We start from the raw sequence: 20,195 nt of genomic DNA, 5'->3' as shown, positions 1-20,195 counted from the left end.
ATCTACACCTCTTATTGTACAACATTTTGTTTTTTTTTAATTCCAAAAATATTCTAATTAATTTTAAAAAAAAATTAAATTAACATAAAAAGTTCGATAATTATTTCATCACAGATTAAGGCTATTAAATATGCTTTATATTGTTAACTATTTTGTTGAATAATAATTTTTTTTTTTTTTTTTTTTTGGAGAGTTGTATTTTGCTACTAAGCCATTTGTTGTAAACGCTATTATGAATTTTTTGAAGTATCTCATCGAAGATACTTAAATCAAAATTAAATTAATTATATTAGAAGTAAAATAAAATAACATAACCAGTAAAGGATTGGCAACTTGGTTTATGGTCCAAAAAAAAAAACAATGAGCCCATTTACTTATTTCATCCATTTTTTATTTTAAAATGTAGTGCATAATTCTATGTATTGACTATACAATATTTTCAGCATGTCGAAAAAAGTATAACGGATAAAAAAAAAAAATACGAGATTAATATTAGATGAGTAATATACAACTAAATATATTGCAACCATATGTTCATGCATGTATTATTTTATTTATTTATATATTTTTCTCCTTGTTTATTATCAGTCCATTGCTCATGAGACATGTTGTAAGTTTAACAAAATATCGATCGACTCTCTTAGCACAAATTAATAAATTTACTAATATATAAATAAGATATATGTGTGTATTTATCATTAAAAATAAGCCCAAATAATGTTCTTTTTTTTTTAATATTTATATATGCACACATGCACATACCTTTTTTTTTTTTCCTTTCAAAATCGACAAACCTACAAAAATAATTAAATATCGTCTGAATGTATCGTAATAATATATTCAAGAAAAATATAAAATATAAAATTAAGAAATAATAATAACTTTAATAATTTTTTTATATTTTCTATCAAAAAAAATAATAATACCATACCCTTTTAGTAAACATTTTAGAATATGGCTATAATGCCAACATATTAATTTTAAATAAACCATTATATCCACATATAAACAATATATAATATATATACGAAGCATATGCTATATGTATATGTGTGTAATTTTACTAGTACACTATATAAACTAGTATGAAAAGCCATATGGTTATCCCTATATTTTTGTAGGTATATATTTATGTTGTATATATATATGTTTATGTATAATTCATATTTTATTAACCTTTTTATTTATTAAACAATGCTCAATTTAATTGCCCCTTAAAATATTTATATTTCCATTACGGCAGTAAATAATACACATTCGTTTGTGTACATATATAACAGCAATAGTTGTAAAAAAAATATTTAATATGTAACCAAAGTGAAGAACAAATCAAATAACAAAAGTGCTATACAACTTATTTCTTCCCAATATTTATATATGCAAGTTGCTACAAATATATTCCCTTTTTTATATCAAGCTCGTTTATATATATATATATATATATATATACATATGCGTACTTATGTTTGTGTGATATATCACTGTTTTGATTTTACATATGTAATATAAATGTTTAGTGCAGATTTTAGTAAGCTTGCAAAATATATTTATTTTATATACACTATTGCAACAGAATTTTCCGGTGTTGTTAAATCAAATAAATTAAACAGCATGTATTACCGCATATATTTTATAAAAAATATCCGTATGCCATATTAATTTCCTATAACCATATCTGAATTATATACTTCCATATTTCATATATATAAAAATGCTATTTTAATATACTAACTTGTATATGCATATATGCACACATACATAGCTTGTTCTTTTAATTATATAATGACTTATTCAGGATATTTTATTTTTAAATATTTACAACACATACAAAATGTTCGTATACCCGTATATATAGGGTTTAAAACCTTTTAAGAAATATATTTTTAAGTAAATAATAAATATGCATATTCGTCTACATACTTATAACTCATTATTGTGGCATATGCACATTTCATTTTGCCAATTCTTTTTTATCATATATTAATTTATATATGAAATACTTGTCTTCTTATTTATTTGTTTGTACCTTTCATATTTTGTAACTTGGATTTTGAAATGGTTGTTTAAATATTTTATGTTCTACATACTTCAACTTTTTTTATTGCACAAATTAATTCCATATAATACATATCCAACCTATTTTTAATTTCATCACCATTCATATTTCGTATCATTGCATATGTTTAAATTGTTATGACTCTATATTCTTATATATTAATGCATGGTACAAATATTTCGATATATTACCTACGTATATATTAAAACAATTGGTTATGATTAATTAATATTAACAATATACCATTTTTTGGCGTTTCGATTTTCATTTTTTTGTCATATTATATTTTTCTTAAACTGAGAAAGTATACATATATATATGTTTGTCGACCCATACATACGTAGGTCCCATATCTATACACTTCTAAAATATGTAACAACCATATATTTACCCAAAGTGTTTATGCAGCTACATATTTATAACTAATTTATTTCTTTAATATTTTTTTATTATCAAATTTAATAAAAAAATATATCGAGCACACAGAACTAATTAAAACGCCTGCTTGTTGTTCTCATCCTAAAATAGGTGCATATATATATTTGAAAGATTAGAATACAAAAAGTATATACCATTTAAGCAAAACAAAACATGTATTCTTTTCTTTTTTCATCAAGGGGATACTCATTTCTTTTTATGAGTAATATGTAAATAAGACTACACATTTCATTTGATCCATATATGCGTACAACTGTCTTTTATTTCTTATACACATTTACGCACCTATACATATTCTTATCAATAGTGCGCATTCTATTTTTCAGTATTTTCTTAATTCCCTACATTCTTTCGTTTCATATATACCCTACTTTCGATTCAAAATGAAAAAATCCAAAGCAGAGATAACTCCATCCAAAAATAATAAATGTGACACCCCTGTGGATTCAAAAGATGAAAAGGATTCCCCATCAAAATATCCCACATCTAATATATCAAATGAATTAACTGACTATGTTTATTTTGTAAATTATAGAGCAGTAGTTGTAAAAACAAAGCATTATTATGCAACTCAAAATTCTTATATTCTTTTTGGAGATGTATTTAAAATATATAATTTAAAAGGAGAAATAAAAAAAATCCATGCATTCTTTCCAGGGGATCAAAATAATTTATCAGATACTTTAATCATGTTAAAAACAACAATTATAGCTGTTACTACATCTAAAGCAGAAGCATTAAGAGTTGCAGATGAAATAGAAATGATTTGCAAAATATGTCACAAAAAAAGAAAAGCAACCAAATTCTCTATAGAAGGATTTCTAAGAAAAGTACGATGTGACACATGTAGAGTAAAACCAAAACATTTTATAAACAAAAATAATGCAAACACTAATAATAATACAAAACAAAAAAATAATAATTATAAAAATGAACCCATTCATGATTCTATGCAATCAAAAAAAAATTGTATATCATGTAATACCCTCACAGATAATTATTCAAATAGTTATAATAATACTAATTCCAGATTAAATTTAAATACTAATAAAAATATGACAACATCTAACAACGAAAATCGACATAATGCTAACTCAAATAATATTCAAGATAAAATAAATATCAACAATTATCTAAATGATGGTAATACAATTACTATTAATAATAATATGAACAAAGAACATGGTTGTCAATATAATACAAAATATAACAATAACAACAATTCAATAGCAAAAAATTATTGTTACACTAATAATATTGAATCATATAATACATCTGCATTATTATGTGACAATAATATTAACACAAATGATTCGGGTTCTAATAAATCGATTAATAATCTAAACGACTACAAAAATAAAGATGAAATTGTTAATATGATTGTAGAACTTATCAAATATATATCTTGGATGCAAAAAGCTTTAATAAAAGCGACTAAAGGAAATTATTCAATAGATAATTCAGAAATAAATATTGACAAAATTTCACAGATTATTTATTCAGCTCAATTGTTATGTAATAAATTGTTACGACAAAAATCTTTACTAGACATATCCAATAATAATAATACCTCCAGTATGTCTTCTTTATTACCCTACTATAACACTCAAAATAATAACCTTACAATGGAAAGCGCTGCAAATTCAGTTAACACTTCGAGCACTGCAACTTCCTCTAATACTGCGACTACATCTGCTGGTACTGGCAATGATGCCACTATCAAACCCAAATATTCAAACCTGTATGCTCAAAAAATGAATACTATAAACAAACAGAATGAAATAAACAATGCAAATGCAAATTCAACAAACATATTTAACAATTTTATTAATCAAAATAGTTTAACAACACCAAATAGTACAACAAACATAAATAGGAATACTCGAAACTGCATTTTAAATACTCATAGCAATAATAATAACACAATAGAAGGAAGTGATCAATCTAACGGTAATAATAATAATAATACAACATCAAATAATGGAAATACAAATTGTTCTGAAAATTCAAACACTAGTACGAATGATAATAATAGTATCAATGAAATGAATGATAAAAAATCAAGAAATAATAAAAGCATAAATAATAAAATAATAAATGATATTGAAGGAACAGATAATATTAATAATATGAATACAAATAATCATACAGATATAAATAGTAATATAAACAGTATGAACAATATAAATAATAATTTAGATATCGACAATATTAATACTTATAATAATATTAATTGTAGTGTTATACCATATCATACAAATAATTGTCAAGTCAATTGTCTGACATCTTTACAATCAGATAGAAATTATACTAGATTAAGTCCTTTTATTAAAAATGAAAATAATTATTTATGTTTAAATAATAAAAATAATGATTTTTCAAATCTAGTTACATCAAAAAATAATTATTACACTGATAAACAAGATATTGTATTTTCAGCATTGTCTAAACAATACAATTCAAATATTTCATTTTCAAATATTAATAACACTGTTTCAAATTTTTACAAAGCGGTTGCAAAAAATTATAACATTGGAGATACTATTTTAAACTTTGAAAAGTAATCAATACTGTTACCCATTTTTATATTACCACTTTTTAAGGGGAAAGTTTACATACTTAGGTATGTCAATTAGTCAATTTTTTTTTAAGTAGTTGGCTAGCTATCTTTTTTTCCGCCAACTTAACCCCTACTATATTTTACAAATTGGCTTTTTTTATTTCATCCGAATAACTTAACCATTTAAAAAAAATATATAAAACAACAATCCTAATGTGCTTGGCTTATAATAGTCAAAAGTTATCTCTACAAACGTATGCAAAAAAAATATATATATATGCACACATATATTTCATTCCTTTTCTACATATAGCATTTATTTTTCTCTAATTTATGAACCTTACACCTACACATGCATGCAATACATGTATACATATCTCGTTATATTTACAACATACACGGATGAGACTTTTCTTTAAAATGGTTTGTGCCACGAAAACTTATATTTAATAAATTTTTCAGTTTTTATTTTTATTGAAATATACTAAAAAAACGAAAACATTAATCAAGAAAATGAATAAACAAGCACTCGAATATGTCTAACTACAACTATAAAATCCCTATCTTTGTTTTTATTTCATTCGTTAAGCAATTAAATTTTTTAAGACAAATTTATCTACATATATATGCGTAAAGGGGCTAAAAACAATTTATATAAAATTCAAATAAAAATATCATGATATAGATTAAAATTGTTTTCCAAAAAAAAAAAAAAAAAATATGCCAACCAACTATTTCAAAAGAAAAAAAACGGTTAAATTATCAAAAATATAATGGTTATACATATTATTTTATTTGAATTTTTATATTATTTCCTCTTTTTTATATCATTATATTTCTTTTATTATTATGTAGAAAAAAAATATACATTAGCATACGCATTTAGCTTATTTTATTCATTTTTATTCCATTTTAAAAATACAGCATTAAGGTAAAAAATGTGAGTATACCCACAAGAGCATTAAAAATGCCATATGCACACACATATGTACTGATAAACATAATAAATAATTTTTAAAAAAATAAAACATAATATACTACCATGATTGCAAAAAAAGGAAACAACATGGGATGATATATCGATAGAACAACGTGGTAAATATATACTAAAAAAACAAGTATATTAATTTGCTGTACAAAATACGTAACCATTTAAAAAAAATTATATGTCCATATATAATAAAAAAATCTGTAACGGGTAAACAATAAAAACGAAAAAAAAAAACGGTTTCTTTCCACCACTTAACATGGACCAACAACAATCACCACCCAAAATAAAATTAAAGGAAAATGTATTGTACTCATCAAACCCAATATTAAACGAAGATGAGATAGCAGATTTTGTTTCCTCTATGAATACACAAAGTACAAGAAATAATGATCAAAATAATAACAGAGAAAAATATAATGAGGTTAAAAAAATCGAACTTGCTAGCTTAAATATTAATGATTGGGGATTGTCTATTCTTATTCCCTGTATATTAAGGAGTAAAAATATCGTTTCTTTAAATTTATCAAATAATAATTTAACCAATGTGAGAAAATTCTTTTTAAATATATTTACCTGACTGTTAATAAATTTTTATCAATTTCATTTTATAATATATTATTTGTCTGACATGTTCATATATTTATAGTCTCTCTCGTCATATTTTACATAATTATTTTTCCCTTTTTTCACACACACAAAGGATGGAGCAAATAAACTCTCTCAATGTTTTCAGTATCTTCCATTTCTCAATGAATTAAATTTATCTAATAATTCTATAGGACCAGAAGGTGGAATAAATATAATTGAAAACCTTTTTTCATTCACCTCAAATTGTGAAATTAACCATTTTTCAAATAATAAATTAATAAAAAATGAAATTATTACTTTAGCTAGCCATTCTACAAATAATGTTAAAAAAAATTATATATCAAATAATAGTAACAATAAAATATATGATCTTGATTTGTCAGATAATTTTTTAGGGCCTAATTTTCTTTTACGCCTGACCCAAATACTTGAATGTAGTACCGAAATTGATATTGATACTAATGTCTCTATTAAATATAAACTAAAACTTAAAAATATAGGGATAGACAGTTTAAGTATTTTTTCATTTTTTAAAAGTTGCACACACGTTGAAATGCTAGACATATCTGAAAATAAATTAAGCTCACCATCATTTTGTAAAGATATTGAAATTTTATTTAAAAGTCAGACAAATTTAACAGAATTACATATATCCGATATATGTGATAATAGTTGTAAAACATCACGATATAATAATTATGGAAATGAAATATTCTTAACATTAATAAAATATTTACATGATATTAAAAATTTAAAAATACTATCTTACACTAATAATAATATAAATGATGAATCATTTGACCAATTTTGCTTTTTTCTTAAAAATAATATAAATAACCAAATTAAAGAAATCAATCTATCAAATAATTTTATATCAAATTTAGATATGTTAAATGAAGCATTAAAAAATAATCAAACATTAAATATTATTAATTTATCTAAAAACAATTTAACAGATAAAAATATTAAATCATTTACTTATAATACATTATCAACTAATTTAAATATATATGATATATCCTTTTCTTTTAATAAATTAACAAACCTATCTTGTCATTATATTTCTGATGCTTTGTTAGCACAATCTAGGCTCATAAAAAAAAACATCAAATTAAGTTACATAAATAATAAAAAATTGTCTACCCCTATTTTAAAATTACCATTTCCAACAGAGTCGCACCAAATAGATGAACATACAAATAAAGAAAGTCGCGAAGAAACATCACCGCCCAACAATGAAAATGATGTAAAAATACTAATATCAAATAGGCATAAAGATGAAAATATTTTTTTTTCATGCATTGGAAATATAAGCTTTAATAGAGCCACTGAAACAACTAAAAACTATTGTATTCAAAAAAATAGACGAATTTTAATATATGATAAAAACGAGGCCTTTTTTAATTCTAATCATAATTTTTCTATTAATTGTTTTAAAGGATTAAAGTTTTTGGATTTATCAGGTTCTTCTATAACCAATGAAGGAATATCTTTTCTTATGAGCCCATTAAATAAACCTTACTGTCCTCTAGAATTTTTAGATATCTCGTCTTTTCAAAGATTAAATGATAATACATATCAAACACTTACAAGTTTAGTGTCAAATAAAAAATATCAATTTATAAATAACACATCTCATCTTTTTAAACATTTACCTTTAATTATTCGAGGAATACCACCAGCCACTATCCAACTAAATGATACTGATGATAATATAGATGAAGAAAACACAGGTTTAAAAAAATAAAATATGTACACATGTGCATAAAATAAATTTAATTAGAAACATTAACATTAGTTTATAAAATTATTTTACTTATTTTTCGTAAATAGTACTTCAATTATAGGCATTGTATTATATCTAAGTATTCTCTTTCTTTCTCTTTTTAGACCATTTATTTTTTTTTTTTTTTTTTCTTTCCTACATTTTTAGAGTCAACGTGGTGGAATTATAAAGAAGGGGAATGATGGAAAAAAAAATTATTATTTTTTTATTAAAATTTGTTAACCTATATATACACAAATATTACATAAATTTGTCAACAATTCTATAAAATATATAAAATGTATATATATGTATTCATTTTTCAATAATCATATCAATTTATCTTATAAAAAATCATATATGTCGGAGAAAATATTTCAACTTAATGTAATTAAATTTTTTTTGTGGTATTATTTCGTTTTATTTCTAAAAAAATATATTACTGTTGTAATTTTACAAATCTTAGTGACAAGCTTGTTGATATGTAAAAAGGCTTTTATCATTCCGTGTTCCTATATATAGAAGGATTTAGCAATTATCCATATTTCATAACAAACAATTTGTTTGCAATTTTTGTAATTATTATTTAACCATCTTGGTATATCACCTATTAGCTATATATATATGTATGATGCATGTCATTTGCATTATACCCAGGGTCCTATAAATACATTAATGCGTGCCACAATATTTATATTTTATATAATGTTTTTTTTGCAATCTATTTTAACTAAGGAAAGGTCTAGTAAACTACTTTTTGATTCTTTTTTTATAAATAACATTTTTAAACATAATTCAACAAAAAATATATATACCTTCAAAAAAAAATATAAAACATTTTCAACAAATAATTCCATAAATAAAATGGGGGATAGTAACAACCCTTTTATAGCAGTGTATGTAACAACCCCAAGCAAGGAAGTTGCAGAATCGGTAAGTATATATGCAAGAGGATGACGCATTATGCCATTGCACACATATCATAATATCCAATTTTCGTATGCACGTTCAGGCGAATTTAAAACAAATAACCATTGTAATTTCATATTTCACATTAACGTTCATAATTTTATGCACATATTTTTATTATAGATATCTAATTTATTGCTAAATGAAAAATTAGCTAGCTGCATAAATATAATTCCCGGAATACTTAGTCTATATCATTGGAAAGGCGAAATAGCGGTATCAAAAAATGCACAAAATAAAACTAAAATGAAATAAAAAAATGTAATGATTAAAGGAGACTTCACTTTTTATCTCCTTGCACTTTCAAATTGTAATTATCTTTTTCTTACACATTTTTAAAAAATACGTATATTTTATTCCTAACTTATTTTTTTTTCCAAATATGTTTTTATTTCCATCCTTCCATAATGCTTTCTTAAAAATGGCAATACCCAATAACAGAAAGATAACGAATTCTTAATGATGATTAAAACAAAAAAACATTTATTCGATCAAATTGTGAAGACTGTAAAATCAAATCATCCCTATGAAGTGCCCGAGGTACACATTCTACATTATAAAGAAAAATAATAAAATGAACAAATCGAAAATGTCTATTTCATTTCTCCTAATTTTATCTTTTTTTCTTTTTAAGGTAATCTCTGTTCCAATCCAACAAGGAAGCAGTGTAAGATTTTACATTTATACACAAAATATTTGACAACAAAATTTTAGCTTTTAAAAAGGAGTACACATATATATGATATATTTATATACCCCAAATAAATACATGCACATGTAAATGTACCATTACTATTCGATTGCAATAATGAATTTATAACAAATTATATATTTTTTATTCAATTGAATTAATTTAAAAAAAATCGTATATAATTAAAAAAAATTATATTAATATATTTTGGGGGTATAACAATTTGCGTATGCATGTCCATATATACATACAAACATTTAAAAAAAAAAAAATTATATTTTCAATTTTCCATACAAAAATATAAAATATTTTTCTTAGGATTATCTAAATTGGATTACGGACTCAGTTAAACCTGATGAAACTGACGAAAAAAAATAAGCAAAATATATTGACAAAAAATAAAATAAAAAAAAACTGATAAAATATATATTTTTTGATGTGTTTTTTTTTAATTTATTTAAAATGTAAAATTTGTGTACTTTTAAATTTTATAAATTTTTGTTATATTTAAATATGTGTAAAAATTGGTTCGTTGGATTTTTGTAAATTCAAAGAACAGAGTTTTTTATGGATGTATAATTATATGCATATATAATGTATGTAGTCAAATTACATCGAAAGACATATCAAAGGGCATATATGTGGATATCCACATAAAATACTCCTTACCAAATTAATAAAGCTAAACAAATTTTAAAAATAAAAAAAATATATAGCAATATGAAAAGAGTAAAAAACACTGTTGTAAATTTTTCTGCTTTTGATTTAAGTAGTAAGCAGTCACTGATAAATTTTTATAAGTCTCTAAATAGAGAGTATATATGTGGTGAAATACATAATAATTTGATATTAAACCCAGACCCCAAATCATCCTTTCTTTATTTTGAGCATCGGCAAAACGAAATAATATTAGGATTTAAAGATACTAATAATGAATTATATCAAAAATTAATAAAAATAAAAGATAGTTATATATTTGATGAACCTCAAACAAAAGCTGATCAAGATGTTGGAAATTTAATTAAGGACATAAAAAATTATTCTTATATACAAGGAGGGGCACTAATCACATTTCATAAACAATTATTAAAAAATTATATAGCTCTACAAATACAGAAATTTAAAGAAATACAAGATAACTAATTTCAAAGATTCAAGTTATAAACATATTCCGCTTGTTTTATTTTCCTTTTTGTTTATTCTATCTTATTTTAAAAAATATATTAAATATACAGACACCCCAATTCAAGTATGCTTACATAAACATGTACTTATAATTCGGAACAAATAATCCTATTTCGATGTCCTAACATAATTACACCAAATTTAGAAATTTAAAAACTTTATGTATTCTTTTTAAAGCATGCTAACAAAATGAGAAAAAACAAAATTCTCTCCTTATATTTTTGCATACACATAATATGCTCAATTTTATAAAAATATTATACTTTAATAATAAAAAGAAATGTATATATTTGCTTGAATTTATAAGCAAGGCTTATTTGTAAAGTTATGAGGGATAAAAAAAAAAAAAAATATGAATTAAATTTATACGAAACAAGACATAATAATAGTAAATACTACAAAGTTGATTTGTGTCTGAAAAACAAAGAAGAAATATATCAGACATTTGTTTTAGTATTTTTATATATTTATTCCATATACTTTTCTCATTTCATATAATTTATAATTATAACTTTTCATTCATAAAAAAATGAAATACATTTGCTTAAAGACTTGCTCATGCAAATATATCATAACATAAAAAAAAAATTAATTAATTAATAATTAGCTTGATATATGTGTGAACATAATTAACAAGTAAATTAATTTATAATAATTTCTGTGAAGCTCTTGAAAAAATTTAAAACAATTTGGCTATCTTGACTTTGTGGAATATAAATTGTTATTCATTTCGGGAATGAAATCATTTGTTTTTGTTTTTTCTCTCTTCACAGGGTTAAAATGATATTGCCAATATATTTCAGAAGATATATCTGATATATTTAATAATAATAATTCACTCAGAAAAACCTTATGTTTTTTTTTTTACAATTTAAAATCACAAACTTATATCCAGCTGGAAATTAAATTTGTAAAATTAAAAAAAAAAAAACTAGCTAAAAAAAAATCTAGCTAAAAAAAGCTAGCTAAGAGGTCATTATTCTAAGGAAGTCGGAATGAGATTGTGATACCTTAGAATATTATATTGCGGAAAACATATTGATATCCTATGAAAAAAAAACGAATTAAAATATGTAATATTAAGAAAAGGTAGTACATATGCATGTATAAGCATAAAAAAATTTGCTTTAATCAAACTTAAGAAACATTTTCTTACCTCTTGATTCGAATCATCTTGAGGTGCTCCTCCATCAAAATTCGCATCTTTTGGATTTTTATTGAAAATATCCTTTCTCCAATTGAAAAAAATAACAGTGCATGTTTTGTCATCAGTTGACCCCCGTTTTGTTGCCTCTTTAACCACTTCTTCTGCTGCATATTCAGGAGTTTGATGAATATTTTTCCATACAATATCAATTATTTCGACGTCAGTCAACACATTTAATATACCATCAGTGACTAGAACTAGAAAAGAATCTAAATCAAAGTCAATGGTATAAACACTAATAAATGGTTTACATAAAACTATTTTTTTTGGAATTTTATATGGGGCATCTCCAAAAGATCGAGATGTAGATAAAGCTAAAAATGTTTTTTCTCGATTATTTGAATTTTTATCTTTATGCCTTGTAATTATCCTATTGATCCCATTAATATTTGCTATAATACCTCCACATCTTAATATACGTATTCTTTCTTCTTGTAAATCTGGTTTATGTTGTAATGATAGCTTGATTGGCTTTCTATCATGACATATAAATGCACATGAATCACCACAATTAGCACTTAAAATTTTTAACGACCCATCTTCATCGGGCCCATAAATTAAAACAACACAACCAGTTGCACCATCTTTATAATCATATTTTTTGGATAACTCTATATAATTTTTATCTGTCATCTCAAACCCTTTTATACAACTATCATATAATGCTTTAATAGCTACACTCAATTCATTTATTTTTGTATTTTTCTCTTTATAATGCTTTTTACAAGTAATTAAAAAGGATTGCCGAAATTTAGCAATTAGATTTGTTTTTAAATGTGACATAACATATCGAGCACAATTCGATCCACCATGTCCATCGAAAACCGCACTAAAAAAACATAAACTATCATTTTCAGATACATTATTTAAATCTAATATATCTTTTGTAATATAAAAATCTTCGTTTTCATTTCTATTGTGACTACCCATTTTACTACAAGTACCACACACTAGATCATCTTCTAAAACCATACTAAATTCTTCAACTGCTTCTTCATTATTATCTATATCGTTAATACTGTTTGGAGATAATATTCCTGCACTGTTCATATTTATCATTTTTTCATTTGAGTATTGTTTTTGAATACTTCCATTAGCTGAAGAACCACTATTATGCTTACTACTTATATTGCTACCTCCACTTTTTTGAGTTTCTTCAATTTCATCACTATAATTTTTTTTTACATTTGTTTCAAAATATTTATTTTCATTATATTCACCCATATTTTTATTATCTTCATATATATATTCATTATAGCCATTATTTTTTTTTTCTCCTTTATCTATCGAATTATCAACTAAGAAAAATTTTCCATTATCCTCAAAATAAATTTCTTGACTTTTTATATTAAAATATATTTTATCTTTAACACTGTATAACCAATTACATTGTTTATTAACAAGCCAATCACTATTATCACTTGTTATGTACCATTCATTTGGATCATCTTCATATCTCATAGGAAATGAATTATTTCCATACATCGAAGGAATAGTTACATTATTATTTAAATTCATAGGTATTACGCCACTCTTTGTTGGATATTCATACATGTTATTATTATTATTTTGAGAATATAATTGATAACCTTCATTTTCTACATATGGGTTCATATTATTCCACTGATTTATTTCATCAAGGTCTTGATTATTAGCTGTTGTAATTATATTATTATATTGTACATTTTCACCTGAATAATATACTACACCATTTAATGTTTTCTGTTTTTTTACAGATTCATTTATTTCGATGTTATTATTTGAATCATTATAAATCGAATTACTTCTTTTATTTTTATTTATATCAGTATTATGTTCCTCAATAGTTTTCCAATTTTCACTTTTAGGAGATTCATTAGTTATATTATTATAATTTATATAACTAGCTTGTTTAACAATACCATCATTCATTTCATTTATGTATTCTCCACTCCAATACATATTTTCATTTTCTCTATCATTAGAACTACAACCATTTTTCTGTTGTTCATAATAATTATTTACAGTCATATAATTATTCTTTACACACATTCCAACATTTTCAGTATTTTCTCTAACGACACCAATTGGCATTGAATTCAGTTTTTTTTCATCCTTCACTTTATTATTTATATTATTTAACATTTTATATTTTTTTTTTGCATTATTTGACAAATACTTACAAAAATATAATACATATACATGCATTCAAAGAAAGAGCCATAAGCGCGAATATAAAATAACACGCAAGTAAAATCGGCACTATAAAATATTCACGTATATATTTATAACTATCTACTTTATATTTATTTAATATTCTCACAATTTACATTCATATATTTAAAAATGCACATATAAATAGGTTCTACATTCAATCAAATATAGGCAGATGTTATTACAAAAACAAATATGTATACTTCTATATTTTTTTTTAAATTGTAAAAATATAAAAGAATAGTTATAAATAAAAAATAATAAAAAATGATAAATAATATTAAATAATTTTGTGATATTATATATAAGAATGAAGAAATAAATGGAAAGATAATGAGAAATAAAAAAATCTCTAATTAAATTATTTTTTTGCTGTTATTCCATTTATATATTATATGAATAATAAAGTGTATATATACATAAATAAAACCGTTTATAAAAAAAATTTAAGTACTCACAAAGAGTATTTTAAAAAGGGGTGTATATTTTATAATTTAAATGCATATGCATATATATGTAATGATTTTATTAATTTTTTCAAATATATTAAATTTAATTATTATAAAACTTTCGTGTATATATATAAAATTCTTTTCTTTTTATATGTGTAATGATGTGGTATATAGGATAACATCGTGTATTATTTTTAAAAAATATTATTAATTTGACAAACCAAATAAAGCTATATAATAAAATACATATAAAAATTATTTATAGTTTTCTATATTATTTTACTAACAACATATTGTGTATTCATGTAGAAAGCTAATTCATATCATTTTATAAATTTTTTTTCCTATAAATAAAATATATTAAGTGTATAAAAACTTCTACAAATTATATCCCTATATATTTCTCATTCATACCAATGTTAATTTATATTTACATTTATTAAATTACTGTGTATAAAATATGTATACTCCATTATCAGTATATAATAAATAAAATTGCCAATCATATGCATTTGGGAAATTCTTTATACTTTCAAAAATAACTCATATGTTGTATTATGTCAAAAGTATAATTAAATGATGAAAAATAAATAAAAATAATAATGTATAAAAAAAATGAAAAAAACGACATATAAAGTTAAACCATTTCGAACGAATTATTTTTTACCATCCTCATACATCTCCCTATCTTAACATTCTTCAAAATCATTTTAAATAGTAATTACGATTTTTAAAAATATAAAAAAATAATAATAACCAACTTTTTTTATTACACTTTTTTTAATTTAGCACATACATAAATATGTGTGTAATGCACACATATATGTAATAAATAAATATAGGAATTATATATATGACTGGTCTTTATATATTTTGAATTATTAATACCATCTCTTTATTTTGTCGTTTCAATAGAAATTATCGAAATGGCAATTTCTCATATGCTTATCCAAATTCGGACTTTAAACACCTTTTTTACCAACCCTTTCTTATCAACATTTTTCTGCATAATTATTAATACCCATTACACATTTTAAAATGACTGCATATATATTTTACATATATAATTGACGTCCATGCATTTTTCATCATATTTTATTTTTTTAAATTTATACCCCTTTAGTTTTATCATTCACAATATTTGTGAATAGCAATACAATGACATCACAAAAATATATCTCATCAACATTTATCCTATTACATGTATACATAAATATATATACTCATTTTGTATTCCCTTATAATTACTTTATTTGCTTACTCCCCATCTCAATGGTGCTTATGAATTTATCCTTGTGATCTTATAATATATAATTCACGTGTGTGTAAATAAATTATTAAAATATAGAAATACCATAATCTTTATTATATAAAAGTTTTAAATACAAATTCAGCATATTGAGGATGAGTATGGCTACGCTTAAAATATATTTTATCTACTCTTTTCTTCTACTATCTTTATTATAATCTTCATTAAGAATAAGCCAAATGAATAAAAACAATATGCATAATAATAGGGAAGCTAAAAAAATGTGTGACTATCCATAAGCTCTAAAATTGTAATGTACGTCGTGGAGAATATATATTATTGCATAAAATAACATTCATTATTAAAAGGTTAATCAAAAGGTAACAGAATAACATATAATAGAGTGTTATCACTTTTACTGTCCTCAATTTTGACCAATGAATAGTTAAGTAAATACATTGCTGCCACATTAAATGTCTTAAGTTGCCTATTCGAAAAATGAACAACTTATTTCATACGAAATTAATATAAATTTATATGAATTGCAAGAAAAAAAATGATAAAAGTAGCATATAAAAAAAATATAGCTAAAAACTGTCTATTTTTTTATTAACAAGCAATAAACAAAGTAGAAAAATAGCTAGCCATTTCAACTTTTTATTAACATGGAATATTTTAAAAGAAAATAAAATAACTCCAATATCAAATACATTTTTTATTCCCATTGTTAAAATGAATAACGAATTACTAATGATTAAAGCAGCTTGGTGTCATACCCTCCACATGCATACACATAAAATATGTTTCATGTATTCAATTTTTTAGTGTATTATTTGTGAAAAGCTAATGATAAATATATTTTTCTATTCTCTTAATTTTTGCACACATTTACAATTTTTAATTTCTACATTTGGTTATGTCTTTCAAATATGCTTCTTCATCTTTGTTGTTTTGATCAGAGCTGGTCGAAAAATCAGAGGGACTAACAAAATGAAACAGTTATAAATTTATCTTAAATAATGACAAAACAATCAACAAAAACTTTGTATATATTATATAGTTAAAAAATAAACATTTTATTATGGTATACTCGCTCTCTATTTCAGGAAAAGGGTGGGTAAAATATTTTTTTCGATTCTCATATTCTCTTAATTTTTGAGTTCTTAATGTTCCATAATTAAGCTCTTGATATATTGGATCAAAAGGTGTACTGAAAATTCCTTCCGTTTTTTTATTATGTATTCTAAAATTATGATTTATAGATGAGCCTATTATTCTTTCAGTATACTCACTAAAATAACAATTTATATCACTTTCAAAATTATTATAAACATCTTTATATTTTTTAACACTATTATCATCTTCTATATCATGAATATAATCGTCAACTTCTACTTCATCATTTATTATGCCAAATATGGGATTATTTTCATCTTTAAAAGATGATCCTATTTTTTTTTTTTTTAATTTTTTTAACAATTTTCGAAGCTCTACTTGTTCGTTATCCATTTTATATACTTTCATCAAAGCTGCTTTCTATACTTTTTTACCTTATCTTATTTTTCACATCCCTTAGACATCCAAATTTACAAAGTAAGGGCATTTTACAAACGATTAAGGAAACGATTTTATATTCAATGCTTTTTATTTTTAAAAGACAAAATGCTATTTTTTTTTATACTCATTGTTTATATTTACATATGTATTGTTAATTAAAAATGAACAACTTTAATTCAAAAAAAAATAAACTAAATAAGTAGAATTTATATGAAATTATAATAAAAGAAAATGCAAATTTTTCAAATTCATATGAAACATAAATCTAAAATTTAAAAGCCATTTATTATATCCAATAAAAAATGCCTAGCCATATACATATAAAAGCAATATGCGAATTATTTAAAAAAAAATAATATTCTACAAATATAAAGACTATCTTTAAACTTAATATGCATGCATATTATTCCATACCCATTATTTATTTTTTAATTTGCCAAGCATAATTCTTTTATTAATATGCCTGCACATATGACACATTTATCACGTAAAACAATTACTACGTGTATTTATTCCTTCTTTTATCTGAAGTTATCAAAATAATAATATTTATAAGTGTAACCTAATCAAGGTTTTGCATGGCCTAATTATGAGTCATCATTAAAAGATCCGATATTAAATTTTCTTGTGCTTGCGTAGTCCTTGACTATACTTATACCACACATAATCTGAAAAAAAAAAAAAAAAAAAAAAATTTATAATATCCTTATACATAAAAAATGTTGTGAATATAATTAAAAAAAATAACTTACCTCAGTAACATATACTATTATTGCCATGTCTGGTTTTGATAAATTAACAGAATAATTATCTCCTATACAACTGTCTAATATTTTTAAAACATCTCTCTTACTTAATGTTTTCGTATTACAGCATTTGTATATTAAGGCCCACGACTTTTTATTTCCCGAGCCGTCTTTATTACTTTCGTCCTTCTTCTCGCCATCTTTCTCTTCCGTTTTTTCTTCCGTTTTTTCCTCGACTTTCTCTTCGGCTTTTTCTTCCGTTTTTTCTTCGACTTTCTCTTCGGCTTTCTCTTCCGTCTTCTCTTCCGATTTCTCTTCTGCTTTCTCTTCGGCTTTCTCGTCGGGGACGTTCATTATCTTTAGCAAATAGCTGACTGTAAAAACATCTTCCATGCATTTGCCATTAGTAAAATGTTTCCTCATTAAAGGGAGGACAGTTTTTATGAATGGTGAAAGGTGTGGTTTACATATACTGTCTAATGGTATAATTTTACAAATGTTTCTAAAAAAATATTTTTCTTTTTTATTACTAGCTAACGTAAATGTTTTATTAATAATATCTGAAGGATTTATATCATTTTCATTATTAAATTTTATAAATGTAAAATTTTTAATTATATTTCGAAGAGGTACAAATCTATTATGTTCAGAATTTGCTTTGGATATTTCTTCTTTTAATTGTTTTTCGACAGTACTAACCTTATTTTCGTCCCCATTCACTTCAACCTCCTTAGTCACATTGTTTGTATCAGCAGGGAAATTCAAATTTATAAAATTTAGCAACTCTTTAATTCCAGAATTTGTTCTTCTATTACTCAATGCTGACATCAAAATACCTTTACATTGAGCATTTACATTTATCTTTTGTCTCTGAAAAAAAAAAAAAAAAAAAAATAAATATATGAACATATACAATACTTAACAAGCTTAAGTTAGTGATACTATAGAGGGTGGACATACTTTTGAGTTGTGTTTGCTTCCTTCAAAAACGTACTGGTTTGGTCTTTTCGTTTTTTTGTATTCCATGGTTATACAACACAATATTGATATTATCAAAAAAATATACAAGAACTTTATTTTTAAAAACAAAAAATATAAGCATGCAAAAGCTATGCAAAGGCTATGCAAAGGATATGCAAAGAATCTACAAATATGAGCTCCCTCTCGCTTAATAATGTTTTTTATACTTTCAACGTATGTTCCTCATGAAACAACAGGTTTTATATTATAAAAATTGTATAGCATTTATTTAGCTTTCTATATTTTATTATATATGAAAAAGGAAGATATATAAAAATGTAAGATACAAATGTAATGCTAAAAAATTGAGAAGCCCAAATTAAAAAAAATTAACTACAATAATATATATTCCCATTTATCTCATTATTTTAATATGAACAATTCTCCATTAAAATATGTTGTTTATAAAAAATTATTTTTTTTTTTAATTATAAAAATAAATAACCATCTTTACCCAAATTTATATTTTTTGATAAATGAAAATATGTTTTCCAATTTGTTAGGTTTTAAAAAAAAAATCGAAAAAAA

General features: G+C 23.3%; 7 protein-coding genes across 7 annotated transcripts; 4 read left to right on the top strand and 3 right to left on the bottom strand.

Moving 5' to 3' along the window:
• Window positions 1-2,877: 2,877 nt before the first annotated feature.
• PCHAS_1464900 (conserved Plasmodium protein, unknown function) lies at window positions 2,878-5,058 on the top strand (the record flags this gene model as incomplete). Its single annotated transcript, XM_736957.2, has 1 exon — window positions 2,878-5,058. The coding sequence occupies one exon, from the start codon at window positions 2,878-2,880 to the stop codon at window positions 5,056-5,058; it is 2,181 nt and encodes a 726-aa protein (XP_742050.2).
• Window positions 5,059-6,301: 1,243 nt separating this feature from the next.
• Window positions 6,302-8,601, top strand: PCHAS_1464800 (leucine-rich repeat protein; the record flags this gene model as incomplete). Its single annotated transcript, XM_016799857.1, has 3 exons — window positions 6,302-6,589; window positions 6,746-8,366; window positions 8,567-8,601. The coding sequence occupies 3 exons, from the start codon at window positions 6,302-6,304 to the stop codon at window positions 8,599-8,601; spliced, it is 1,944 nt and encodes a 647-aa protein (XP_016655095.1).
• A 421-nt stretch (window positions 8,602-9,022) lies between these two features.
• Window positions 9,023-10,436, top strand: PCHAS_1464700 (protein CutA, putative; the record flags this gene model as incomplete). The annotated part of the gene is made up of 5 exons (XM_016799856.1): window positions 9,023-9,331; window positions 9,491-9,583; window positions 9,809-9,907; window positions 10,002-10,034; window positions 10,377-10,436. The coding sequence occupies 5 exons, from the start codon at window positions 9,023-9,025 to the stop codon at window positions 10,434-10,436; spliced, it is 594 nt and encodes a 197-aa protein (XP_016655094.1).
• A 342-nt stretch (window positions 10,437-10,778) lies between these two features.
• Window positions 10,779-11,201, top strand: PCHAS_1464600 (conserved Plasmodium protein, unknown function; the record flags this gene model as incomplete). The annotated part of the gene is made up of 1 exon (XM_739291.1): window positions 10,779-11,201. One exon carries the CDS (start codon window positions 10,779-10,781, stop codon window positions 11,199-11,201), a length of 423 nt encoding a protein of 140 aa, XP_744384.1.
• Window positions 11,202-12,262: 1,061 nt separating this feature from the next.
• Window positions 12,263-14,574, bottom strand: PCHAS_1464500 (protein phosphatase PPM4, putative; the record flags this gene model as incomplete). The annotated part of the gene is made up of 2 exons (XM_016799855.1): window positions 12,263-12,289; window positions 12,400-14,574. The coding sequence occupies 2 exons, from the start codon at window positions 14,572-14,574 to the stop codon at window positions 12,263-12,265; spliced, it is 2,202 nt and encodes a 733-aa protein (XP_016655093.1).
• A 2,667-nt stretch (window positions 14,575-17,241) lies between these two features.
• Window positions 17,242-17,868, bottom strand: PCHAS_1464400 (conserved Plasmodium protein, unknown function; the record flags this gene model as incomplete). The annotated part of the gene is made up of 2 exons (XM_016799853.1): window positions 17,242-17,326; window positions 17,435-17,868. The coding sequence occupies 2 exons, from the start codon at window positions 17,866-17,868 to the stop codon at window positions 17,242-17,244; spliced, it is 519 nt and encodes a 172-aa protein (XP_016655092.1).
• A 620-nt stretch (window positions 17,869-18,488) lies between these two features.
• On the bottom strand, window positions 18,489-19,673 carry PCHAS_1464300 (conserved protein, unknown function; the record flags this gene model as incomplete). Its single annotated transcript, XM_736483.1, has 3 exons — window positions 18,489-18,569; window positions 18,654-19,517; window positions 19,608-19,673. The coding sequence occupies 3 exons, from the start codon at window positions 19,671-19,673 to the stop codon at window positions 18,489-18,491; spliced, it is 1,011 nt and encodes a 336-aa protein (XP_741576.1).
• Window positions 19,674-20,195: the final 522 nt, after the last annotated feature.

The sequence above is a fragment of the Plasmodium chabaudi genome, assembly GCF_900002335.3.
Source record: "Plasmodium chabaudi chabaudi strain AS genome assembly, chromosome: 14".
NCBI lineage: Eukaryota > Apicomplexa > Aconoidasida > Haemosporida > Plasmodiidae > Plasmodium > Plasmodium chabaudi.
The sequence above is the reverse complement of the archived record's forward strand: the minus strand, read 5'-3'. Positions and strand labels throughout refer to the sequence as shown.